Source organism: Pipistrellus hanaki (assembly GCF_964339955.1).
Source record: "Pipistrellus hanaki genome assembly, chromosome: 9".
Lineage (NCBI taxonomy): Eukaryota > Metazoa > Chordata > Mammalia > Chiroptera > Vespertilionidae > Pipistrellus > Pipistrellus hanaki.
In genome coordinates this window covers 30,844,978-30,868,519 of record NC_140511.1, presented here as the reverse complement: position 1 = coordinate 30,868,519, position 23,542 = coordinate 30,844,978, and the positions used below count along the sequence as shown (strand labels likewise).

The window sequence follows — 23,542 nt, the reverse complement described above, 5'->3', positions numbered from 1 at the left end:
AAGTGAGACATATAAAAAGTATCATGAAAAGTTTCCCATAATATATTGCTGAGTGAAAAGAAAAAATTATAAAACAAACAATTCATCAAATATGTCAAAAACCTATATTTGCCAAATTGTAGAATAAAATGTCTAGAAGAATATATGTTAAACTTTAAAGAAAATAATTTGAAAAGGGGAAAATGAGGAAAAGTTCCTATTTTATCTTATTTACTTGTGAATTATTTACTCATGCCATTTTTAGAATGCATCAAATAATGTTAAACATGTGCAAAAATATTTGGTGATTCCATTAATTAGCTAGCCCCCTTCATTATTATTTCATTTTACTTCTTTTTTTTTTTTTTTACCTTATTTTCATTTTTCTCCCCCGTTTGTAGGATGGGTATCAATGACACTGGACTTTTTCTTGTCTAAACACTGGATTTTCTTATGCATCTACCTCAACCCCACTCTTTAAAGAAATTCAGTCTCTTTAAAGAAAATCATGCACAGATTATATTTTGGCACATAATCCACAAAAGAAAAAGTGCAATTATAAAAAAATATATGCATTTTGAATAAAAAAAGATTTAATAAATTTTAAATATATTACTCTTTGATTTTTAAAATAGCATAAAATAATAATAGTTACAACGTTTCTGTACAGATAATCATATTTCTCTGCAAAAAGATGGCTTACTTAAACAAGGATCTTGTGATAGCCTTGAATGACTTTTAAAATGAGGTAGAGTATAAAAAAGTAAGATATGTATTTCTCTCTAAAAAAATTTAAAAAACAAGTTTCTTACCATTGTGAGGGTAAATGGATGGTTTTCTAATGCAGACACACTGGGGCAATGTAGAGTAATATACTGAAAAGCAACAAACAAATTATAAATGACTAAGAGAGAAGTTTTAATTTTCTAATATGACACTTGTATGCTAATTTTCAAAAATTATGTAAGAAAAAAAGGTATTGTATACCCTAGTTGGTTCACTCAGTGGTTAGAGTGTTGGCCCTTAAACTGAAGGGTCTTGAGTTTGATTCCCAGTCAAGTGCATATACCTGAGTTGCAGGTTTGATCCCCAGTCCTAACCAAGGCAACCAACTTATCAGTCTCTCTCAAATCTATGTTTCTCTCTCTTTATCTCATCCCCCCATCTCCACTGTCTCTAAAACATCAATGAAAAAAAATCCCAAGAATAAGAACAAAAAAGAATAAAAGGTATTTTAAAAGTTGCTGAACATTGACTCACCTGGCCAGGTCTTGCTTTAAAATTTTCTTTGACCATTCGAATTTCCATGACATCTGAGGGGTGACTGATGACGGAGATGATGGTGACTGGCTTATTACTCCGGATGCACCTGTAAAGCCTTTCAGCACAATACAGGCACAAAGGTCCAGAAATCCAAAGCCAAGTCTACAGAGAATTTTTGAAATGCACTTTAAAAAATACTTGCATTATAAGACTTGTCTAATTGTTTATTTCACACACTACAGTAAAAATATTGTAATCTGTTATCTATAGTTATAAAAGCATAATATGCTAATTAGACTGGACAGCTGAACAACCTTCCAGACGTCATTCCAGACGGCCTTCTGGACGAAGCCATAGCAGCGGGGGCTGAGGCAGAGATGGTTAGGGGTGATCAGGCAGGCAGGCAAGCAGGTAGGGGCGATGAGGGGGGCAGGCAGAGGCAGTTAGGGCGATGAGACAGGCAGGTAAGTGGTTGGGACAATGAGGCAGACAGGCAGAGTGGATAGGGGAGATCAGGCAGGCAGGCAGGTGAGTGGTTAGGAGCCAGCAGTCCTGGATTGAGAGAGGGATGTCTTACTAACAGTTTAGGCCCGATCCCGATCCCTGCAGGATTGGGCCTAAACTGGCAATCGGACATCCCCCAGGCATCCTGGGTTGCAAGAGGGTGCAGGCTGGACTAAGGGACCATCCCCTTTTGTGCTCCAGGCCTCTAGTTTTAAATAAAGTGTAAACAAATAACAGATTCTTATAGCAAGTTATTCAAATAAAGAGTAAAGTATAAAATAAACGGTATAGTACTCGCAAGACCCTACCCGCAAACTGTCACTCAGGGCCTAACTACCATTAACCGTAAATCATACATTGTTTCATATACCCTTCTCTATACACAACTAAAGAGAGATAAAAGGGAAGTTAAGCCTGGCCAGAGTGGCTCAGTGGTTGAATGTCAACCCATGAGACAAGAGGCCACATGTCTAATCCCAGTCAGGGTGCATGACCCAGTTTGGGGCTTGATTTTCAGTGAGGGGTGTGCAGGAGGCCATCGATCCCTCTCCCTTCCTCTCTCTCTGGAAATCAGTAAAAAACATTTTTTAAAAAGGAAGTTAAAGCTCAAATAAATTGTACCAGTTCAATGTTTGTTAAAAAAAAACAAAAAAAAAACTACCTAGATATTTTAATGCATAATGTGTATGCATAATGCACATACACAAAATGTAAAATATGTGAACATATTTTTTAAATATGGTATCAACGAGGCATGCTGTTTACGACTTACTTTCACATCATAAATCTAACACGAACATCTAAGATTATATTTAGAATCTGGAAAGCGTGACGATTTTGCACGTGTGCTGGGGAGATTGCCCTGCATACTCTGGGGAGTCCAGAAGGCTGTGGAGCCACGCTTTCTCCCAAACTGCACACTACACTTCCCTCAGCACTTGCAGACTTCTAACCCAAACTTACCTTGGTGGTCACTTTTTAAAACCTGCTTACACAATTACCCTGGACCTTCCTCTCCTCTGCAGACAGAACATGCCTTTTCCTGACATTTAGTTTGGCACCATGTGTAAGCATCACAGGACAAGTTCTGCAATGCAGCAGCAGTTTTGCAACTTTGGGACATCAAGTTGCACATAAGTAAAATGGGAGTCACGATACCTGCCCTTCCTAACATATTGCAAGAACGTTTGGAAATTGTAATGCTTAATAGAAATCTAGAGGATTAATAATAAACACAAGACTAACACACGCGTTCCAAAGCCATCAACAAATCACTCTACTTTTTGACTCCTCTTTCTTCTTTTATTTTAAATTAAATTTATTGGGGGTAACACTGGTTTATGACATGATTTAAGCTTCACGTGTGCAACTTTATAATATAATATCTATATACTCTCATACAGAAGTCTAGTGTCTTTCTGTCACCTTGCATTTGACTACCTTTATTTTATAATTTACTTTCTTCTTCTTCAAACAGACACTCGACGTCACTATTTCCCCTACTTCTGCTTGGTACAAAGATTACAAGGCATAATTCCCACCCGGGCAGCTCCAAAGCCTTGAGGGAACATATGGCCCTTGGGAAAGTATTCCAAGAGCAAGCATTTTACTCAAAGACCTAGTTTTGCACTCTATTTCTGCGGAGGGTTCATTTGTAGAGTTTGATCAAGGTATTTTACAGATGCAAGCAGCAATTTCCTCATTAGAAAATTGAGGATGTTAGTAGCTGAGGATTATAGTAATAGTTATTGTGACTATTGAAAAAATTATGTATACAGTTCATTTAATAGATAATATCTGCCTAGCAGATAATATTAAGCAGTCAATAAATTTTTAATTTATTATTTATAATATTGTACCATAACAGTCTACTATACTATGATAAATATTAGTTTTAGTTCTTTCACTATTGTTTTTAATATTCATCCTATTTTTCCCAACGGATGGGGAGCATATCTTTGTTATCTTCCTTGTGGCAAACACCAGTGCCATAGTATATAAAGATCATATGGTCAGTTATATTCCATAATGCCATAGGTCTTTCTCCTTGAACTGTCAGCTGCCTATCATGGAATGCGGTAACTTGCTATTGAAACATTCTAAAATGTTCTGTAAGAATAGCTGATTTATGTACTTCAAAAACATGTTTGACCGATTGCTATGGAAATACTAACTTTGCAGAGACCATCAAACACATAAAATTAATCTGACCTGTGGAAAGTTAGCTTGAAACCTGGGCTCTTCCTGACAAATCTTCACCGATGTGTTCCGGGTAACCTCATCTGGTTTTGAAAACCCTCCAGGAAGAGATTCATGAAAATATTCTGAGAGATTTTCAGGTAAGTGAGCATTCCGGTAGCGGGTTCCATTAAGATCAATGCAGCCTGGAGGGTGGGTATCTATGTTGGTTTGATACTTCAACAATCCTCTAAAATTAAATTAAGAAAAAATAAATAAAAACAGGAATATGAAAAAAAAAATTTAAATCAGGAAACAGTAGAAAAAAATAAAATCTTCTTATTAACTTTACATAGTATTTACTATCCAAAAAGTGTTTCTCATGTATCTTACTTAAGAGCAATAGAGAAAATTCAGCTCCACTCCTCCCACACCCAAAATGCCACAAATAAATGGAAGGGACAAACACATTTGATCTTTCTAAAGTTTTATTTTTATATTTTATATTTTTTAATTTGCCAGCCTTTTTTCCAAATCCATTAGGCATTCATATAATCACAAGTTTCACTTCAATAAACACTATAATGATGGGTATTTTTCTATATCTTCAAATACAAATGAAAAAAAAAACAGGAATCATATTTGGTTTGGCTAAGATTGAATAAAACAGGCTTACTGGTTTACAGAGAAATGTTAAATAAACATGACAGAACACTGGAAGCTTGGATCTCTTATGATCTGAAAACAATTAATACATAGTAATCAGATCATAAACTGATTACTTGTTTTTTATTTCTCCATAAACAAGATCACATAAAAAGCTCAAAATAAGAAATCAGATAGGCCAAAATCCTAAAATCTTATTCAGATTGTGCCACATTTTGTGACATTCTAAGACATGATATTCAATTTTCTGTTTTCTGCATTTCTTTCAATAAGGAATAAAGTAAGATCTATGTCATGGGGGTAGTGCATTAAATGATATATTGTACAGAATATATTTTTTTTTGCACACAAAGATACAATTTTGAAAAGCATTGGAAATTTTTCAGTGTTTTGCCATTTTATTTCAAAGACATTGAAATATATATTTCTAAAATTATGTTTTCTAGTTGGCAAGGGTATGTTTTAATAAAAATTACTCTTCATGCTCCTAGGTAATTAATTTTAGTACATTAAAGAATATGGTACATATCAGGAGCATCTAAGTAGTGGGCTGTATCCTATCTAATGAAAGAGTAATATGCAAATTAACCATCACTCAGCTACACGCACAAGACACACCCACCAGCCAATCAAGAGCGATTATGTAAATTAACCCAACCAAGATGGCTATGGCCACAGAGCTAGCAGGAGACTTGGGTTTCCCTGGCTATGTAGGAAGCCAAGCTTTCCACACACCCTGGTGGTCCCAGGCCTCCACTCAAGGTTACAAAATTTCATTTATAGAAGAGAAATAAATCCCAACAAAAATAGTGGCATCCAGGGAGCTGGAGAGAGCAGGAGGCTTCAGTTGCCCCAGGGATGGAGAAAAACAAGCTTCTGAAGCCCTGGTCTGCCTTGGCCTCCACTTAAGTTTCAATTATAGAAGATAAATAAATCCCAGATCCCAGGGCCTCTGCTTGGGTCACCAGGGGGAAATGGCTGGTATGCAAACCACCATAGGCCCCTCATCCAGGCCACCCCATTCCCCAAGGGAATCCCCACCCTGATCCAAGACACCCTTCAGGGCAAACCAGCTAGCCAGCACCCATGCACCAGGCCTCTATCCTATCTAATAAAAGAGTAATATGCAAATTGATCATCACTCCAACACACAACATGGCTGCCCCCATGTGGTCAAAGATGGCTACCCCCATATGGACACAAGGTGGCTGCCACAAGGTGGCTGCCACAAGGTGGCTGCCACAAGGTGGCTGCCACAAGGTGGCTGCCACAAGGTGGCTGCCACAAGGTGGCCAGCAGGGGAGGGCACTTTGGAAGGACCAGGCCTGCAAGGGAGGGCAGTTGGAGGTGATCAAGCCTGCAGGGGAGGGCAGTTAGGGGTGACCAGGCCAGCAGATTAGGGAAGTTGGGGGTGACTGGGTCTGTAGAGAAGGGCAGTTGTGGGGGACGAGGCCTTCAGGGGAGGGCAGTTAGGGGTGATCAGGCCAGCAGAGGAGGTTAGTTAGGGGCAAACAGGATGGTAAGGGAGAAGTTAAGCATCAATCAGCCTGGCAAGGAAGTGGTTATGGAGTGATCAGGCTGGCAGGCAGAAGTGATTAGAGGCAAGTAGGAAGGCAGGCAGGCCAGCATTTTGGAGACAGCAGTCCTGGATTGTGAGATGGGTGTCCGACTGCCCGTTAGGCTGATCCTACCGGGATCAAGCCTAAAACGGGCAGTCAAACATCCCTCGAGGGGTCCCAGATCGGAGAGGATGCAGGCTGGCTGAGGGACACCCCTCCACCACCCCCCATGCACGAACTTCAAGCATCAGGGCTCTAGTTTCATAATAAACATGAATAGACCACACATATATTTTTTAAAGTAAGGCAGTAGACAGGGCCTAGGTTCAGAATAAATTAATGGATAATATATAAATGTGAGCCAAGCACATAATCCTTCATAGAGTTCTAGTCAGATCATGTAATTCTTATGTCGTTATGTTTGGAAAACCCATTAATTTGACTCAGCTTCCATTACAAATAATGATTTATTAAAACCTGTTGCTCCTATTGGTCATCCTGAGGGTGGGGGCTGACGAATGAACAGGCCAAAAATCTCAGGCATTCCTTCTGCTAGCCAGAAGCTGAACAAACATTGGCGTAACACACTTGGTACTAGTCTAAGTGGTTCTATAAAGTTCAAAGAAGAGTCAAATCAGGCTGGCAAGGAAGTGATTAGGGGGTAATCAGGCTGGCAGACAGAAGAGTCAAATCCTCTAGAATCTTATAATCTAGTGAAAGATATGTTGGAAGTAGCTAAACATAAGTTAGACCACAGATAATAATTGGAATAAAGTGTTTTAGTAATATCTTATTAATGTATGGGAGATACCAGGACTAGTACAGAGTAGTTATATACATTTTACATTATTCTCACAACCATGCATGAAGTAGAAATTATTATTCCAATTTCACAAATTGAGATACTATTTTAATAGATAAAAATATACCCCAGGGACACTCAACTGATAAGTGGCAGAACCAAGATTTGAACCCAGGTCTCACTCAAATTCCATGCTCTTCTCTCATTAGATCCTAACAACTTCCCTCTTTAAAAGGTAAAGTAGGGAATTATTAATATTTATTAAGAAAGCATGTCAGGAATTTTTTAAACATCTATTTCTCTCTTAAATTTCAAAACAAAATTATTATACAAGGTAAATATTTTTATTCTTATTACACAGATGAGAGATTTTGGTAAGAGATTAACTAAGTAGTAGTCAAAACATGGGATTCAGAAACCTCATGTCCCTAACTCCATATCATACAGAGCAAATTGTTTAAAGAAGTAATAATCAAAGGAAAGAGTTCAAATGAACAAAACCCTGAAAATAAGGTCAGATAAAGTGTGTGTGTGTGTGAGTGTGTGTGTGTGTGTGTGTGTGTGTGTGTGGTGTGTTGGAAGGGGGCTAATGAACACCAGGCTAAGGAATGTTATTTATTCCTTCTCCAAAGTCATAACAGTGTTGTTCAGGTGAATACGACCCCGTGTGCTAATAGTTCTTAGAATGATAAATGTTGTCACTCTGCAATACAACTCTTCAGGCCAGCTCAGTCAAATAAGCAATGCTGCTGTTCTTGGTGTACAAAGTGGCCCATAATATTCTAGAATCCCTTTTAATCCTGAGGGACTTTGCTATTTTAAGCTACTCTTCAGGTGAATGGCATAGGCTAACTCTGTCATAAAACCCCCTTACAGTGTTCTTTTCTTTGTCTCAGTTTGTAATTGTTGCCAAAAACTGACATGTAAAAGAGAAAAGGTCTATAGACGGACAATGACAACAAACAAAAATGTAATGAAAAAAAAAATCAATCAAGTATGGAATCGCAGGTAATTTGGCTAAATTAGGTGGAAAAGACACAGATGGGTTCACAAGGAAGGGCGCTGGCAAATTTTGAGCTCAGTATTGAAAGTACATTGAAAGCACGTCGAAGAGGTGCTTGATGCGTCAATGCCTATTTTCATAAACTTCACAACAAATGTGTGTGGTAAAGATCAGCGGCCCCATCTTTGAATAGGGAAAACTTCTGGAGCTCTTCACTGATCTGCCCAAGGCCACACTGTCAGTCAGTGGCCAAGTCAGAGCCCAAGGCCATTCACCTGCAACAGGCCTACCTCGTGCAGAATTCCCATCCTGATTATGGACAATATTCTGACATTAAAGATCAATGTATGCACAGAACAAAAATTTATGGAAATACATGACCATCAAACAAATACTTTCATGATATTTTTCAAGTTTCATTAAACACAGTAACTTACTTTTTAGTTACTAGTAAAAAATAGAAGTGCCCTTTTTTTTTTTTTAATAATCCAGAATTTCTTAGAATTCTTAGAGGATACATTTTAAAGAATATACTACTTCTTTAAAATTATATTTCAATAATTTTGTTCTGAAAAAATTTGAATAGGAATTTAAACTAGATATTCTGTATACTTGGATTGGTAGATGAAAATCAAATATCTCTTTAATCCATTTACTTCATTGTAACCACATTTGTTAAAAATTGAATATGTGTGATTTTTATGATTGTTTTGAATCACTGATACCTATAGAATATAATTCAAGCAGATATAACTTACTTGTCTTCCTTTTTAGTTTAATATTATCTTCCTAAGTATCCTGCAGTTCTGTGTCTACATGCCAAACAATACTGATCTTTCTTCTTGCCCCACATCAACAGAGATATTCATATTTTACATATACTAATTTATTGTTTTGAACCTTATTAATTTAAATGATATGGCCCCTACCTTCAAGAAGCTTATGATTTAACATACTGTTTTTCAATAGAACTTTCTATGATGGTGAAAAGAGTCTAAATCTGTGCTGTCCAATATAGAAACCATGAGTTACATGTGGGTATTGAGCAACTGAAATGTGGCTCTTGCAGGCAAAAAATGGAATGTTTCATATTATTTCATTTTAATTAATTTAAATTGAATAGCCACAGCTCTAATGGGAATAATCAGACATGACAGCAACAATAACAAAAAAGCAAAGTAATGCCATATAGAGATATAGTGACCTCTTAAGGGTAAATGAGATAATAAATTTGATTATGACATTCTGGAAAGGGCATCATTGGAGGACATAATGAAGGATGTAGAGGTTCCAATGGTTAGAGAATAGGAGAATCACATTGCAATATGAGGGATCAAGAAGTACAAAGCAGGTGGTTTATTCCCAAATTAGAAGAGGGGATCACATCTTATTCATTTATATAAGCCACCTATGTCCATACTCCAAACATTGTGAGTCTTCCAGCAAATTTTTTGCACATGAGAAACCTTCAATGCACTTCTAGTAAACAGAAATAGCCCTGTAATTTGTTTGAATATATCTAATAGTTAAAATATAGGAAACATTCCTGCATATGTGTATTGTATCTTTCATAATTAAATGATATATTATTTGAAAGCAGAAAACAGGAAGGAAAAAGGATGGTAGTGAATGGTAAACAGAAAATCTTGCCAAGTAAAGGCAGTGATACAGTTGGGGGCAGGGAAAGGGGGCTCACAAAGCATGTGAGAACAGGAATGCTTATTACTTATTTTTAGTTATAGTGTACTATGTTGCAAAGGAGAGATTTTGAAGTCTTTTTGGAATTTCCGGCGTTCTATTAGGAGAAATCAAAGATTTTGTCGTGTAGCAAATACAAGTTTTTAGATGCTATTGTTTTTGCACACGAGGCTTTCAAGAGATGCTTTCAATACTCAACAATGTTTCAAAAATAGGTTTTTCTTCCCCCCCCCCCTTTTTTTTGAAGATATATTATAGTTATATCATCATGGCTGTGATAAAAATAATAAAAAATGTAGTACTCAGAATAAACCCTAGTGGTTACAGCATATAACTCATAAAAAATATGTTGTGGCAAAAGTTGGATATTACAAAATACCACTCCTGCTGAAAGGAGAATCGCAAAATCATTCCTACTTTAATTGCATCTATAAATTTCTAATAAATGCAGTGTCATTCACGCTACTTTTGTTTGTGGTACTTTTATAAAGTGAAGAAAAAATCCTTGTCCCATGAGGAACCTAACTTTTAACCTGGTTTCTATTAGTCAAAATGTTTCTATTATTTACAGAAAAAGATAACTTGTTTCTCAAAGTTCTTTTAACTTTGCTTCAAGTACAAAAAAAAAAAAAAAAGGAGCTTAAGAAAATGCACTCATATTCTATATTTCAAAATCTAATGGAATTCACTGGAATCTGTACTCCACTGGAATGTACACGACTTCAGATCAAGAATTTGTCCTGTGACCCTGCTATTTTTCTGGTGCTAGAACTGTGCCTGTAATCTATAGAAATGGTTCAATGAATATTCATTGAATAAATTAGTGAATGTATAGACAACATTTTGTGATGGTTGTTGTTGAAGCACATAATTGAGAATTTATCTGTTTTGTGTGTTTTTGTTGTTGTTGTTTGTTTTAATTAGTTCACTTAGAGAGAGAAAGAGACAGAGAGAGGTGGAGAAACACTGATACATCGATGTGAGAGGAAAACATAGACAGGATGCCTTCGTATGTACTTGGACTGAGGATTGAACCAGTAACCCAGGTATGTGCCCTGACTGGGAATCAACAGGCAACCTTTTATTGCACAAGACAACACCCAACTAACTGAGCGACTCCGCCTGGCTAGTCATCTGGCTATACCAAACACAGAAGTGAGTCTGAACTCATATTCTAACTTAAAACATGTTTAGATTTTGCATATGGTCTTTAGTAAAATGGAAAATGTATGTTCATTCACCTTTGTAGGAAATAGCATAAATTCAGCCTGCAGCTCGATTGGTGTGGATCAGTGATTGAACATCAACCTAGGAACCAGGAAGTCATGGCTCAATTTCTGGTCAGGACACATGCCCAGGGTTGCTGGCTCGATCCCCAGTGTGGAGCCTGCAGGGGTCAGCCAAGCAATGATTCTCTCTCTCCCTCTCTGAAATCAATAAACACATGTATTTTTTTTTTTTTAAATTCAGTCTGCAACATGCATCATTCCTCTTCAGTCTCCAATATTGCCAAGTCCAATTTGAGATCTTAACCCTGCCCTGACCCTAGGCCAATTCTAACATCAGCAAACACTTGGACTGGGGATCAACCAGCAATCTAGGTATGTGTACTGACTGGGGACCAACGGGCGACCTTTAGAGCAGCATCTAGAAGTAGAGAGATTTCCTAAACTGGGGACCTAAAGTGCCTCAAGGAAACCCTAATCATTTGGGTTCCCCTCAAGCCAAAGCTTTTAGTCTTATCCCCAGTGGATCTTGCTGCTATCTTCTTTCCAGGGCTCTTGCTTCTGACACCTGTCTGTTTTTGTATCCTGAAGCCTAAGTTGAACATGCATTGTGTCTAGTTTTTACTGATGGTACCACCCAAGATACAAGACGGGGCAATACAGACGGGGCCAGCATCCTGGGTGCGGCCTGTGCAGTCTACGGAGACGCAGCTCTTAGAAAGGTCCCGTGATTGGTTCAATACTCTGTTGTCACTATGTTGAAATGCTTAATAATTTTTTATCAAGAGACCCCACATTTTCATTTTGCACTGAACCCCGCAAATTGTCTGCCACAGATATGAGGCAGCTAGCAAAACTAAACCTTGGGGTATAAGAGCATAGGATAAAGACATGAACCTTCCCAAAATGTCTGAATTAAAATTGGTCATTTTACTAAGTTTTCTCAGCTAAAAAAGAGAGAAGGTACCTGTTACTCTCTGCTTCATTAGTAAAGAAGAATAAAGATTTTAATCTCTTGGAAAGAAAAAAAAATAGTAAGGGATCCAATATTTCTTAGCATTCCCTCTGCTTTCAGGCTTTACTGAAATGGCAGTGAGAGATAAAACACTAATGTAGTAAAAACATTTTTTAAAATAAATGTAGCCCTTGTTCCTTCTCCTTCTCCCCAACTTCCTCATCCTGTACTTCCAGCTGGAACCACTTGTTATTATAAATAATGTCCCCAGAGAAAAACTGAGGTCAAATTTATGTAAAAAATATTTGGTCTGGAGCTCACTATTTCTATCCTAAAGTGGGAACAAAGTAAACTCACAGTTTAGAAGATTAAAATTCATTAGAATATATAGCTTAGAGCATAAATGAATACATGTACATGGAAATGCTCTGTATATAGTAGTGTATCTATCTATACATGTAATATTCTTAAGGAAGAAAATAACATGTAACCTTAATTCCCACCTCCACCTAGCTTTCAGAATAAAATATTAGCAAAAATAAACCATTTTTTTACATAAAAACAAAAATTAATGCCACAAATAGGAAATTATAAGTGGGAAACACACACACATGTCTAAAAGGTCATAGTTTTAGAACACTATATGTATTAACATATGGGAAATATGTAAATACTATTATGGGAGGGGATTTGGATTTCATATAGGAAAGACAATTCCTCAGGAATTTTTTTCAATCTATATATTTAAGTGAAAATTTCAAAAACCAAAATGTGAAAGAAAGCAAAGAGAAATTAATTTTTTCCTTCTGTGATTCAAATAATTTTTAAACATTTAAATACAGAAAAAACCCCAACAAAAAATGTGCCAGTCTGAATACAACCAAAACAGTCAAGACTTAATAGCTAATTCCTCTAACATTGAAGATGATATACTAGTTGCCATAATAACCTTACCTAAATAACACTAAATATAAGTGACAGTCCCAAAATGGAAATCTAAGTTACACTTAAAAACCACACAGATTATTTTTTACTGGAAGCCCAATGCACGACGATTTGTGCTAGAATGGGCTTTCCTTTCCCTGGCTGCCAGCACTGCCTTTCCACCCTGGCCCATCCCCTTTCCACTCAGGTCCCCGGGAGGCCTCTTTCTGCTCCAGCCCCACCTTCCTATGATGCCCAGAGGCCCTGAGAGTCTGGGGGTAGGGCAGAATGCCTGCATCCTGCCCCAGTCACTCAGCACCTATGTATGCAAATTAACTGCCATCTTTGTTGGGTTAATTTGCATATTACTTCTGATTGGCTGGTGGGGTACCAGAGGTACGGTCAATGTATATGTTTATTATTAGGTAAGATTACTATCTGCAATAAGAATTGGAGAAAATTGGGAGGGCATAAAAGGACAACACATTCCTAGCTAAGATCCAATTATAGAATTCCAAGTCAGCAAATACTGAGTGAGTGATGACTTGTGAAAGGGATTCAAGTGATAAAGACAAGCAAAAACATCCCTATCCCAAAAACACTTTAGTTCATCTAGGATACATCACTCTGCTGTGTTTTCTCTTCCACAATGGAACTCACAGATATATGATGAGAGTAGGCAGAAAAGAACACTGGAATTTTCCACTGCTCAATTAAAGCATCAGCTATAACCCGTCTTTCTCCCTTTTACCTAAGCTTTTATGTAGTGTATAATATTCTGCACTTTCAGATATAAGATGTTTATGTAAACTGATCTTTCCTCTGGGCATTTTCAAGCAGTATATATGTAGGTTTATTCTTTTTTCTTATGCAATTCCCATTCTATCCTTATTTTACGTTGGTAGCAATGGCAAGTACCTTCTGAGGCTTGTAACAGACTTGAAAAGGTGTGGAAATCTGTACTCTGAATGAAGACATACAGAGTCACAGTGTGGCAATATATAATACTGATAAGAGTGGCTCTTCCACTGTATTTTTATTGGCTCTAGCCCAGAATCTAGCCTTTTAATTATTATTTCCAAATTATAAAGAAGAACTATAAAGATAAAAAAATCACATAAATGTAATTTACTGTTATTTTTATTAATAAATTTATTAAGCGCCATGATGAGATTGTACATTTTAAGAAACTATTATAGCCTGTCCAGTGTGAGTGTTGACAAGGAGGTCATGGTTCGATTCTCAGTCAGGGCACATGACTGGATTGTGGGCTAGATCCCCAGTAGGAGGCATACACTTTTGGGAATTGAGAATATATATATTATTGAGAATATATAAATACATTTTAATCATATAAAGGTATACACGTATATGTAGTGTATATGTGTTTGTATTTCATAAATCCATGAATTCCTTGCATCCATTAAATAATTCCCAGAGATTATGAATACAAGTTGAAAACACATACTCTATTGAAGCAATAGAACTTCATGGTAGAAATAAGGGGCATCAAATTTATAATAATTATGTCAATGTATCAGAAATTAAGCATCTAGAAAGTATTCAGAAGAGATCGTCTATAAGTGATGGATGGTATACAAAAGATTTAGCCATAATCATGGGCACGAAAATCCTCAATCTTCTGTCTACCTTGTTAGAGGATATCCAATTACAATCTCTAAAGCAGGACAAAACTAGGCATATCTACCTTGTCTATTATTTTAAGGCTCTGGACTCCCAAATACCCATTTAGAATATTTGAGGTGATGTCTCTTTTTCTTTTTTCTTTTTTTTTAAGTATTTTATTTTATTTTTTAACATATTTTATTGATTTTTTACAGAAAGGGAGGAGAGTTAGAAATATCGATGGGAGATAAACATCGATGAGCTGCCTCCTGCACACTCCCTACTGGGGATGTGCCCACAACCAAGGTACATGCCCTTGACCAATATCGAACCTGGGACCCTTTAGTCCACAGGCTGACGCTCTATCCACTGAGCCAAACTGGTCAGGGCAATGTCTCCTTTTGTGTTCCTGCCTCTAGGCCTACCTTAAAAGCAGCCCACCAGCCTCCCTAGGACTTTCCTCTATGCCTAGGAATAGCTAGAATAACCATAGGTACAGGTTTATCCATATCCACAGCTTAATTAACAGTATCCCATTTCATTCTCAGAAGTCTTGGCCTTGAACAACTAATCATGCAGTTACTTCAAATCAGGAAGCAAAGAAAAGAAAACTGAATTGAAAATATAGGGAAAGAAATTTTTCTCCCGCAGGACTAGAATAGAATTTATTTAACATACAACCCTGGGCTTCACCAAGTTCCCATTTGATGCCATAAGGAAGAGCAGGTGCCTCTTCCCAGTAGGAAGCTCACTCAAGTCTCTCTTGCCATGTCCATGTGAAAGATAAGAGCCCATAATGCAAATGGCTTCTAAAAGAGAAGGTACTTGGGAATCAGCAACTGTTAACACTTGCTTATATTGCATGAACACCTCTGCCCTACAATAGTATATTCTTAATTTCCACCTCCTAGGAGCCATGCAGAGCCTACAAGGAACCTATCCTCATAAATATTTGTCTAAACCTAGTTAACTCCTGAGGCTTGACTCCTATGAAGCTGATAGTACCTCTGGTTCATGAATGTTGACAAAGGCTGCCCACTGTGTTCCCCTCGCTTAAGGAACATGTTTTTTAGAAACATGCATGTAGAAAACCATTCCTTTAAAATTCCCCTAGACAAAGTGATTCAAGTAGAATATAAATCATGCTCTAAAACAAACTCTTGCCAGCAAGTAATCCCAAATGGCAGAGAGTTCTGTTTCAAGGAATAGTCCAGGTAATCATTTATGAGAAGCCCAGGAGATCTGACACAAAAAATTATTTACACTAGTATTTGTCTCTCACTGTCATTCATACATTTGAGAAGGGCCTTCCTTTTGTCTTTTTCAGAATTATCACATTAAAATTTCTCACTGTGTAAATACAAAAATGAAATACAGTTACTACCCACAAAGCACTGCAGATCTAAAGCCAGTGGGAGTGTTGATGACAGTAAGACTGCGAGGTTAGAGTGCCAAATCTCATTTACAATGTATTACCTTCACATAACTTTGAAAGGAATAGGGTTAGGCTCTCTGGGCTGAGGCTCTGTGACATTCATAATATCCTTTTTCCCTCCAATATCCTTTTTATCAGTATGATGAGATTTTTCAAATGAAAAATTCAATTATATTCATGTCCGGAAAGAGAGAACAGTTTGGCTCTTCACCCCCCTGATGTCTTATGAATTGAAATGTCTTTATAATATAGCAAACAAATAGCAACCTCTTAGAAAGATGTGTTAAAAATTAGAAGAAAAAATTCCTCAGGAGGAAGCTGTCTTGCAAATCCCAAGTTAAACATATATGGTTAAAAATCAACTGAATTTTGAGACCTAACGATATTATACAAATTATTCTCCCTTTTCTCTTTTTTTTATTGAATTTATTGGGTTGACATTGGTTAAGAAAATTATAGGGGTTTCAGGTGTACAATTCTATAATACATCATCTGTATTTTGTATTGTGTGTTCACCTCCCCAAGTCAAGTCTCCTTCCATCACCATTTATCCCCCCACTTCTTGATCTATCTCCTCCTTTCCTTCTGGTAATTATCATGCTATTGTCTGTGTCCGTAAGTTATTGGTTTTTGCTTAATTGCTTCACCTTTTTTCAGCCAGCCCCACAATCACCCTCCCCTCTAACAGCTGTCAGAATGTTGTCTGCACCTATGAGTCTATTTATATTTCAGTTATTATTATACTTTGGGGTTGTTGGTTTTTTTTTTTTAGATTCCACTTATAAGTGAAATCATAAGGTATTTGTCTTTCTCTGACTGACTTATTTCACTTAACAACAGCCAAGATTTGAAAGCAGCCCAAATGCCGATGGGTAGATGAGCAGATAAAAAAGCTGTGGTGCACTTACACAATGGAATACTATTCGGGTGTAAAAAAGAAGGAAATCTTACCTTTTGCTACATACAGCATGGATGGACCTGGGGAGTATTATGCTAAGTAAAATAAGCCAGTCAGAGAAAGGCAATACCATATAATTTCAGTTATATGTGGAATCTACTCAACAAAATTAACAAACAAAATAAAAACAGACTCATAGGTTCAGTGAACAGACTGACAGTTGTCAGAGGAGAGGGGGCTGGGAGGTTGGATGAAAATGATGGAAGGGATTAAAAAAAAACAAATAAACTGACACAGACAAAAGTATGGTGATTGCCAGAGAAAGGGGGGTAGTGAGAGGTGAAAGTGGGCAAAGGGGTGGTAAATGATGTTGGGAAGAGACTTGACTTTGGGGATAAGTACATGATACAATATGCAGATGATATGTTATAGAATTTTACACTTGAAACCTGCATGGTTTTATTAGCCAATGTCACCCAAAATAATTCAATAAAAATATAAAAAATTACTATGTCTTTTTCAAGAATTAAAATAAACTGAATTTTCAAACAGTTAACTGTGGAGTTTCTTTTCTTTACAGCTATTAGCATTGGTACAAGTATAATTATTTTCCTACTAGTATTTACTGAGTATGTGTGTATCCTGCCTACATTTCTTCATTCACTTATATAAACCTGAGATAACTCTATGACAGTGTTTTTCAACCGCTGTTCCGCGGCACACTAGTGTGCCTCGAGATGTTGCCTGGTGTGCCGTAGGTGCAGACAAGACAAGAATTTTATAATTTTTCACTATTTTGTTTACTTAATATTTCATAATAGAGTAATTATAAAATACTTTCTTTGTGTTTATTTGATTCCTATTCAAGAGAATTACTTTATATATAGTCAATATAGGCACAGAGTTAAATTTTTTAACATTTTCTAATGGTGGTGTGCCTCGTGATTTTTTTCATGAAACAAGTGTGCCTTTGCCCAAAAAAGGTTGAAAAACACTGCTCTATGATGTAGGTGATTTTATTGAGCCTGTCTACTAGATAAAAAATAGAAAACATTATCTGTCAAGGTCGTGCAGCTATTCAGTACTGTGTTGTTTAATGGCCATGCTATTCTAATCTTTTGAAAAAGAAAATTAATGTAGCCAAAACTGATTTGGCTTAGTGGATAGAGCATCGGCCTGCAGACTGAAGGGTCCCAGGTTCGATTCTGGTCAAGAGCATGTACCTTGGTTGTGGGCACATCCCGGTGTGCAAGAAACCGCTGATCGATGATTCTCTCTCATTGATGTTTCTAACTCTCTATCCCTCTCTCTTCCTCTCTGTAAAAAATCAATAAAATAATTTTTTTTTAAAAAAGTGACTTGACCTTTAAAAAAAAAAAAAGAATAAAAAAAAAAGAACATTAATGTATTTTGTTTTCGTCGATGAGAGAGAAACATCGACCAGCCGCCTCCTGCACACCCCGCACCGGGGATGTGCCTGCAGCCAATGTACATGCCCTTGACCGGAATCGAACCTGGGACCTTTCAGTCCGCAGACCGAAGCTCTACCACTGAGCCAAACCGGTTTCGGCAAATCAATGTATTTTGAAAAGATCTATTTGAACATTGAAAAAGTAACATCTGGGTTTAATGCATATAAAATGTGTGTTTTTAGAGTGTCATACAATTGATTGGTTTGTAAATAATGAAGAAAACATCTAAATCATAAGTAACAGCAAACTAGGTGAACCCGAGGGCACAAATAATCACAGATCTTAAATATTACTGAATGAAATATTTGGAACAAAGAAGGTAAGACTTCCACTTAGCAAACATCAGATAACATACCAAAACAGCCTGCATTCAGTTGTGTTCCCAGCTTTAAAAGTAATACAGGGCCTGGGTAGTGTGGCTCAGTGTTTGAGTGTCAACCCATGAACCAGGAGGTCATGCTTAGATTCCCAGTCAGGGCACATGCCTCTGTTGTGGGCTTGATACCGAGTGGGGCACATGCAGGAGGTAGCTGAATGATCATTCTTTCTTATCATTGATGTTTCTATCTCTCTCTACCTCTCCCTTCCTATCCCTGAAATCAATAAAATATATATTTAAAAGCAATACAAGGAAGCTGGGGCAAACTGCAGCTAGCATGATGTAGTGGGTTAGAAAGGCGAGCTTAGAAATCGGATACCTGGGGTCACACCTTCCTAATTGCCATGAGTTTTAGCAAGTTACTTCACCTGTCACTGCCTCTGGTCTCTCACAGGAATAACAACAGCAGCAACAGCAGCAGATTTTACCAAGGTTGTTGGGAGGATTTAAAGATATATGATAAGGGCTTAATGAATTTTACTATTAATATATTCAAGCAAACACCTTTATAATAATGATGAGATTGAAATATCATCATGCAAGAAACAAATGAACAGAATTTAGAGGAGAGTGATTCAGTTTCCATAGCCTCTAGAGCAGTGTTTCCCAACCTTCTCTCATGATGAGAATCACCTGGTGGAGTTGTTAAAACACAGATTCCTGAATCCCAACTAAGAAGTGCTAAACTAGAATTTTTGGGAACATATAGGTAAAATTGTATACTTAACTAGTGCTCTAACACAGATGTTATATACAGAGCTCTAAGTTAGGTATGCAATTTTACCTATATGTTCCCAAAAATTCTAGTTTAGCACTTCTTAGTTGGGATTCAGGAATCTGTGTTTTAACAACTCCACCAGGTGATTCTCATCATGAGAGAAGGTTGGGAAACACTGCTCTAGAGTTATAGATTTTTTAAAAATCTATCTAGAAATCAAATTATGGTTCAAAAGATAAAGAACTTTGTGAAAATTACAGCTTCCCCAAAACAGAATGGACTCTTCAAAATATTGGCTTAGACATGTTGTAGGGGAGATTTATAGAGTCTTGGTCAAGATATCCTTTAAGCTTCCTTCAAAATTTGAGATTCTCTGAAAATAAAAGTGACCTTAGAAAATCATATGAAGCAATTGCTGCTTAGGTAGGAAAATCAGCAAATTTCTAATCGCTTCATCCTTAAAGCATAAAATTTTCTAAAATTTCTAACCCACATTGATCCTTCAATGCCCTAAATTATAGAATTCTAGAAAAGAAAATGTTTACAGATGTAAAACGTTTAGTATAAAGTTATCTTTAGCTATTTCAACTGATTGATTTAAATTTCAAACCAATTACCAATGTTGGGAGGTTAAAGATCACACATGAAATTGTTATTCTATATTATTATAGTACTGAGCATATTGATAAAAAAAGGAATAAGTGATCAGCAAACAGTGATTTCCTGTTCAAATTTAAATTATACTGTTTAATAGGAATCTCAATATAAATCCAAGTAATCGGTTTTGAATAACTGCACTTTACTCATGTAACCAAAAGTTAAAGAATGAAGTTATCACGACATTTCATAGGTAAAGATATGTGTAAGTCCTCAAAATTGGCACAGAGGTTAATAAATTCAAAATATTTACTTACAGACAGAGCCTTTAGCAATGAAAAAAAAATTTTTTAGAAATGTCCATTTTCAGAAAGCTGCACAACTTATCAATAGTTTGTCATGCACTAGAAGCTTTTATTCAAAAATAAGCTTTATAGGCTATCAACTCTTAGTAATAAGAACAAATTCTGAGGATCTAATGTACAGCATGGTGACTATAGTTAATAACACTATATTGTATACTTGAAGTTTTCTAATAGAGCAGATATTAAGCATTCTCACCAGAAAAACACACATACACACACACACACACACACACACACACAAGATTAAAAAAAAAACAACTGTGTGATGTGATGAATGTGTTAATTCATTTGCTTGTGGTAATAATTTCAGAACACATATGTATAATCATAAAACTGTATATTTTACTTATTTATCTTTAAAGATTGTATACTGTAAATAATATAATTTTATTAGTCAATTATAATTTAAAATTAAACTTCATTTAAAAATCTTCAATCTAGAATGCTCATAGTATTGTGTTTTTATTGTATAACATTTATTTTAGAATTAGGATGATTTTTTCATTTCTACCGTAATATGTAAAAAACTATTACTTCAGTTGGTATAATCACATTTAATTCAGCCTATGGAGTCCTTTAATTATTTCTTTGTGTAAAGTCACTTTCTGTTCATGACCATTGTTCTGCAAAAAAATAAAAACAAAATTTAACTATGCCTTCCTTAATTTTCAAAAACAATGGAAAAAGAACTCTCAATATAACCTATTTAAATTTGTCTGTTTGAACTTCTGAACCTTTAAAAAGTGACTCTGTTTTGAACTGCAAGAAAACAGGTGTGTTTTTTTTTCAGAGTTTTAACTTAGTATAACATAAAGGCCAAAGAATGCATAAATTATAATAACAAATACTAGCTATTGTAGATTGTGCTGCTATGAACATAGGGGTACATATATCCTTTCTGATTGGTGTTTCTAGTAGCACAATCTACAATAACTAGAATTTGGAAACAGCTTCGGTGCCTGTTAGCAGATGATTGAATCAAAAAACTATGGTCATCTACACAATGGAATATTATGCTGCCATAAAAAAGGAATTCTCATCATTTGCAGCAACCTGGATGGAATTGGAGAACATCATGCTGAGTGAAATAAGCCAGTCAATGAAAGAGAAACACCAAATGACCTCACTCATTTATGGATAATAAAGAACATTATAAACTGATGAACCAAAAGATAGATATAGAGACAGTAAAGCAACAAACAGACTGTAAAATTACAGCAGAGAGGGTAGGGAGATCTGGAGGAGATAATAGATCAACTGAAGGACTTGTATACATGCATATAAGTACAACCAATGGACACAAAACTCTGGGGAGGAAGGGTATGTATGGGGGGGGATGGTAAGATATGTACACAGATAATAATTTAATAAAAAAATAATTATAATAACAAATAACTACATTTTTCTTAATCTGTTATATATTGTGTGTGTGAGAAAGAGAGATCACAATCTGAGATAAATCAAGATATTAACCCTTTTTTTTTTTAAATCTAAGACCAAATTCTCAGAAGCACTAAGCTCTCCTAATAGTGAAGAGAAAAAAAAAAAGAAAAGAAAAAAAACATATAAGTTATTGAGTCAGAATGTCAGGATTTGAAACCAGAGTTCATCATTGAGTAAACTTCTACAAGTTACTTACTCTCTCTAAACTTCAGTTTTCCCACTTGTAAAGGGGGGGTTTGCATGATTTACCCTTAAAAAAAATCATGGTCCTTTAATGAGATAAAGCAGCTAAATCATTTTGAATTTATACTTGGCACTATGTAATTGTTTTCAATTACTGTTCATTAGTAGCATCTGCTTGCTCATAGTCCATTTTATGATAATAGCTCTGGGAAGGCAAACAGACCACTTAAAGAACAGAATATAAAGCAGATTTTCTCTACCAAGAGCTTTCCTTGTATCCAAATTCTCCACAGGATGTTATCCCTACAAAGGAAAAAAAACTCCCATTGGCCATTCCTTGTGGCAGAAATGGCTGTCTGGAAATCGGGATTACAATGTGTGGCTATGTTTCTGATGCTCTGCAATTATATGGTCTAGAATAGATCCATGGTACAGAACAAATCAAACCAGGACCTATGAGGCAGAGATCCATATAATACTGCTTTCTAAAACAGTGATCTGCAAAATCAGGGAGGAGGAGGGGGTGGGGATTTGAACATATGCCCTAAAAATAATATACAATTTATGAATATGACCTATATTGACAAAGTACACTACAAAACACTCTGAAGAAAGAATTAACAGCAGGTCTGAACCATCCTCCAACACTTCCCCTGGGAACATCTGAGATTAAGATAAATGGAGAATGCCAGATGTGTACCAGGCAACACATTTATTATTGGTGGGATGCATCTGGACCAGAAGGACTGAGAGTGAATTATAAAATCATTTTAGGACTCCCAACCTCAGCTTCGTATGTGCAGTGTGTTCTAGCAACTGAAGGCATCCCTTGAGGAGACCTGGGCTTTTACCAAGATACTGTTTCCTGCAGAATGTGAGCCTTATCTAAGGCAAAGTAGTCCATGTCTATCCATATGGTCTTGTCATCTTAAAACAGAGTTACCACATCGGGGCTAAGAGAGAAGAGATGAAAAATGGTTTCTGAACAATAATAGAGACTCCCACTGAAAGGCACCTGGCATTATCCTGTTGACATTTTGTGTTGCCTGCCACGCATCCTTCTGCTACATGAAGTGACTCTGTCACCAGACAATGGCCCACTGTGTCATATTGGTGTGAGTGTTGAGACAAAGCCAAAGTCCATTCTGGCGACCATGCAGACATAAAAATTATCATTTTCTTCCTCTGACCTAGTGGATTATCTCAAGCACTTTTGAGAACACCGCTTGTGTCCACATACTTTTCAGAATAGTTGGGTTATATTCTTTGCCACAAGCTTAGGATACTTTCTTTTTTCCCCTGCGTGATTTTCTGGTGTTTTGACACGTCCTTGTCTTTGGTCATTGTAAATCTTTGGCTCACTGCAACTATTATTGCCTCTAGGCCTTTTAAAACTAAAAACTGGTAACTCCATCATTACAAATTCCACAGCAGTGAGACAAGGAATTTCTGGAAATTCTAATACTAAAATATCTTCTGGAAACTCTTTACCTCTTATTTTCTTTTTAAAAAGTTATCAGGATGTAGCTACAGGGGCTTTAAAAATTATAACACCAAGGGAAAAGTAACTCTGTTTCTCAATTTTAATATAGTTTTATACTAGTTCCATTAAACATGCTATGCTAAAAATAAAGGTATTTCTTCCATTCTTGACACTACCCTCAACTCT

General features: G+C 36.4%; 1 protein-coding gene across 2 annotated transcripts in view; it reads right to left on the bottom strand.

Annotated features, from left to right (window-relative positions):
• Nucleotides 1-23,542, bottom strand: part of NOX4 (NADPH oxidase 4) — a 150,790-nt gene that overhangs the window by 78,830 nt on the left and 48,418 nt on the right. For both annotated transcript variants that reach the window (XM_084894647.1, XM_084894648.1), the window contains exons 9-11: nt 3,958-4,174; nt 1,240-1,404; nt 792-854 (exon numbers count right to left, since the gene is read on the bottom strand). In XM_084894647.1, coding sequence (XP_084750773.1) covers nt 792-854; nt 1,240-1,404; nt 3,958-4,174 — 445 coding nt within the window. The remainder of the gene's footprint in view (nt 1-791; nt 855-1,239; nt 1,405-3,957; nt 4,175-23,542) is intronic.